At 41.0% G+C, this 4,598-nt stretch overlaps 1 protein-coding gene across 1 annotated transcript in view; it reads right to left on the minus strand.

Moving 5' to 3' along the window:
- The window catches only part of LOC101859313, a gene marked incomplete in the record, with an annotated part of 32,813 nt that overhangs the window by 12,134 nt on the left and 16,081 nt on the right, over positions 1 to 4,598 (minus strand). Inside the window, 2 exon segments of the mRNA XM_013079703.2 lie at positions 55 to 374; positions 2,582 to 2,682. Of these exon segments, the coding sequence (XP_012935157.2) occupies positions 55 to 374; positions 2,582 to 2,682 (421 nt within the window).

Consider the following 4,598-nt stretch of genomic DNA (forward strand, 5'->3'; position numbering starts at 1 on the left):
CCCCCCCCCCCTCCCACTTTCATTCCTTCACTCATGCACTCACCGGTGAAATACTCATAGAAGCTACATCCGGGTACCCCAACGGATACCCTTCCGCCTCGCACTTTTTGGCCGCGGAAGCGTAGGCGGTGAAGGGAAGGCCATTCGTCTGCTTCAGCTCGTACTCTACCAGGTCGCTAGTGACGTTCACGGAAACCAGCGCAACCATCCAATCGGGCCAATTGACCACCGGAAACTCCCGAATGTTGCTCCAGAACGGACCTTTTGTGGTGACGAGAGGGTGGCCGTTGAGCTGCAGAGTGGCTTTGTCGCTAGAGCGTATGGCGTAGGACAAGAGCACCTCTTCGTTGTTATGATGGTCGTACCATCCGAATCTGAGGAAATAGTACAAGAATCTTTTTTTTCGAGGGCGCCCAACCATCAATGTTTTATTTATAGAGGCACCAGCCATCCATGTCCAGGTGCTGTTATAGCCCGAGGCCGTCCAAGTAAACTATGGTAGGTCATGTTGTTCACATTTTACAGGACAGACAAAAAACGGATTTTCTTGAAGCGTTTTGGGTGGATAAACTTCATTTTCATAAGGGAGCCTAATGTCTGTCATGGCATTTGTCGATTCCCTGATGAAAATGAAGTTTTTACACCCAAAACGACGCTTCAAGAAAATCTGTTGTTTTTTTGTTGTTGGTTGTTTTTTTGCCGCTCTTGTAAAATTTGAAAAGCATGACTTACCATAGTTTACTTGGCCGCCCTCGTTTGATTTCGACCACTATTAGCCTAAAAGTGATTGAAGACCTGAGAACAACACCAAGGTCAAGTGAAATTAATTATTGGTTACTTTTAAGGACAAGCGGCTAACCCAGATTTCGGGTATTTTCAGACACCTTGACCTACACCAAAAGCGGGCATTGCTCTAACTATAGGAGAAGTTTGGTTTCATTGGTGTGTATATTTGTTTGGTTATAGAGAAAACTCTCCTTGTCTTTTAAAGAAACTGAACAAGGGGCAAATACTTTACCTTCGATTTTCTTAAAACAGTATTTTACGGGATAGCCTCCTTGTGCTTAAAAGCGACCGATTAGATAATTTCGAGAAATTGAGCAAAAACCTCCTTCGTGAAATACATACGTACAAGTAAGTTTCGATTAGAGGACTTAAATTGACTTTTTGTATAGACTTGACCTTGTTGCATTTAGACTGCGCATCTATGAACAAGAATAACTGGGCGTAGGAACAGAATACCTCTTCGTCGGTGCTATTGATAGATAGTCCTTTGTCGCCGCTTTTGGATGATATGCAGAACTCTATTTTTAGATAAATGTGACTTAACCTTTTTGTTGTTCTCAGATCTTCAATTGTTTCACAACTTGATGTTTAAAAGATTTAAATTATTACTATAATTTTTAGAACGATTCATGGGATATTCCATAAATACGAATTGTGCTACACAAAGTAATCTTGCAGAAAGATATTTGAAGTTGAAAATCTTAAAGTTTGCGTCCAATCTCAGAACTTGGTTAGAGATTGTTCAGCTTTAATAGTAAATTTTTGATGATTTTTTTTAATGAATATAGCAGTCATGTCTTTGAGATGTGAAATACTGAGTCTGTGAAACTTGAGATAAACAACACCAGCTCGGTTGTCACTCAAATAGATACACTTTTAGTACATGAACCACTGAGAGCCTGAATAAAAAGGAAAGATAATGTGAGGTGTGCTGACAAAAAAGTTACTTCTTGATTTAAGGCTTATGGAAATTGATACATCAACTTTACAGGTGGAGCTTGTACAATTTGTAAGTATGGAATAATAAAAGTCATGGTAGGCTTGAAGAAAATGGTATCAAGTGAAAATCTACAAATGTTTATCTGAGTGTTGATTTTTCACCGATATCTCTTTTCTTGGATTGCGAGAAGTAACTCATTATGTCTGCACGCCTCACAAATAGACGAACGAAAAGAGGGCCCAGTCAGAGATGAGGTGGGAAGATGACGGTGGGGAAAGATTGGGCACACGCTCAGGCAGCCAGATAGTTTCATAACAAAGTAAGTGTTGGGTTGGAATCAACAGGGCAAGAGATCAACAGGAAAGCCACGTGGAACCAGGACAAGAGTCCAGAGAATAATAATTATGCAGAAAATGGGAAGACATGGACTAATCGTTATCTCAGAATTACTAAGTAAGTTCTATTTGACATTTTTGGCTGATTCGAGTGTTTCTAATACTATAAGGTCAGAAACCAACTACAATGTTCTACGAGCATACATGAATAAACTCTATCAGAATTGTAAGATTATTGGGAGTCGTTATTAAGATATTCAAAAAGTTTCATTCAAAAAAGCTTGACATGATGTAAAATTCAAGATCTTTGACGTCAAATGTCTCAAAACTAGAGACTGAGCAGATAGAACTTTGTAATTCTGAGGTTGTGCGTGAGATATCAAGAGGCTGGCCCTGGATGGAGAAAAGTGGTAAGTGTTTGTTCGTGACCTATACCCTGGTGCAGGATGAGAAAGGTGTTGATGATGATGATGATGATGATGATGATGATGATGATGATGATGATGATGATGACACAGACCTGTACTCCTTGTTGGTGGCTTTGTCTGTGGGCAGTATAGTCGTCATGGAGAAGTCAGCATCTTCTGACCCGTCCGGTATGATTCTCGTCACTGCCACATCCTGGGAAAGAGGTATGGTATGTGTTTAAAACCCATTTCCACCTGAGTTGTCTGCCTGAGCAGACGCACCCTCCAGTCGCACCCACAAATCTAGGTACCCACACTAAAACTGCAATAACTTTCCCTCCAAACAGCTACAAAATTAGAGGCAATACGGGTACAGAAGTACACGAATGGTAACTCTAACGTAGTTTGTTTTTAGACTTGGAAATAATGGACTGGAGCAAGTTTTATAGAGACAAAGAGAGATTCGGATTATCTCGTAGTCAGGTGGCTGCCTGAATAAGAATATTCTCGTAGGCCGTCAGCAATTTAATGCTCCTGTCAACGCTGTTAGGATATTTAAGAGATGGGACCTCCGAGTTTAACGTCCATCTCCGAAAGGACTGAGCCAGGTTGGAAATTCGTGTAAAGTGCCTTTCCCAAGTACACAACGTCGGACCGTAAAACTCTTACTAAAACTTTTAAAAAACAACTTTAAAGACATGTATCTCGGGAGTATTGATTTGGCGCTTCGCCATCGCACTAAGATAGAAGATGTTTGTTCCGTTCCCGGGAGAGAAGAATGTAAATCTCGTACATCTGTCTGTCTGTGGAGATGTTGACCACATCCCGTGGTCATCTCTTAACTTGGGCCGCCACTGACGGGGCAGCTCATTACAGCCCGCTTCATTTATGATTTAACCCTATCCGTACGCCATGCGGTCATTTTGTACCCCCGGGGTTGTATTCTTCACATTTTAGAATACTTCTAGTACGAATATTTCTTTGAAACTTTCAGTATTTCTCAAAAAAATCATTTTGACAGAATACTATGCAAAGCGTAAGGATCGGATTAACGAGTAAATTTCCTCTTTGGAAAGTGGTGGTACACAGTTCCCCACTTTGTATGGATACGATAGTACAACACGATGTACGCATAGGGTTAAATTGTAATGATTGGGACTTAAGACATCTATGATTACACGCCATGAGGATCGATTTTAAAATTATTTGAGGGAGGGGGGGGGGTTGTTTTGAGCTCAACATTTTTTATGCCCATTAAAAAAATATTCCTGCCTAGATTTTGCTTAAAAACGTCGATCAAAGGCACAAAAATGTAAATTTGCATTTTCAGTTTTGGGAGTCACCAAACTTTGGTGGCCATTTTCTCACCAATGTTACCGCTGACACCAGGTGACCTCACCGCGTTCAATCGCAATCAATTCGACGTCTACTCAAGACAAATGGGTTTTTTTCAATAAGAGTAAGGCTAACTTACCAGATTTAAAATGATACTCATAACTCCATATGCACAAAAACTGACGTGCCTCTGGTTCCACCACGTCTTGGCCAAGATAACATTATTAATAATAATAATTTGTATCATGCAAATTCAGCTTCGAGCCTCAGCTCGGTCCGACGTTGTGCCCTTTGGAAAGGCACTTTACACGAACTTCCCACTTGGCTCGGTCCTATCGGAGACGGAAGTTAAACTAGGAGGTCCCGTCCCTTAAATAACCTAATAGTGTTGATAGGGGCGTTAAACCTATACCATTTCACCATTTTTCAGCTCAACGTATAGCTCAATGCCTTTTAGGATATATATGACTACCCCAGCAGACTTGAAACTATTCTCAAACAATCCTAGTTTCCTGGGAAAGGTTCAAGCTGCTATTTTACAGACGCTAAAACATCAACGTGGTGACAAGATTTTTCGCTGTCTATAGCCGGGTACCCTTTCCAACTTGGATGAAACGGGGAAAGTGTCTGTAGTGTGTCTTTCCGAAAGACACAGCGTTGGTCCTGAGAATCGGAACCCGGAGTCTGCAATTTCACGATTACGAGTCCCGTAGCCTAACAACTATGATAATGTATAATATTATACAGAGATAGAGAGAGAGAGAGAGAGAGAGAGAGAGAGAGAGAGAGAGAGAG

This window comes from Aplysia californica, unplaced genomic scaffold, assembly GCF_000002075.1.
Source record: "Aplysia californica isolate F4 #8 unplaced genomic scaffold, AplCal3.0 scaffold00060, whole genome shotgun sequence".
Classification (NCBI taxonomy): Eukaryota; Metazoa; Mollusca; class Gastropoda; order Aplysiida; family Aplysiidae; genus Aplysia; species Aplysia californica.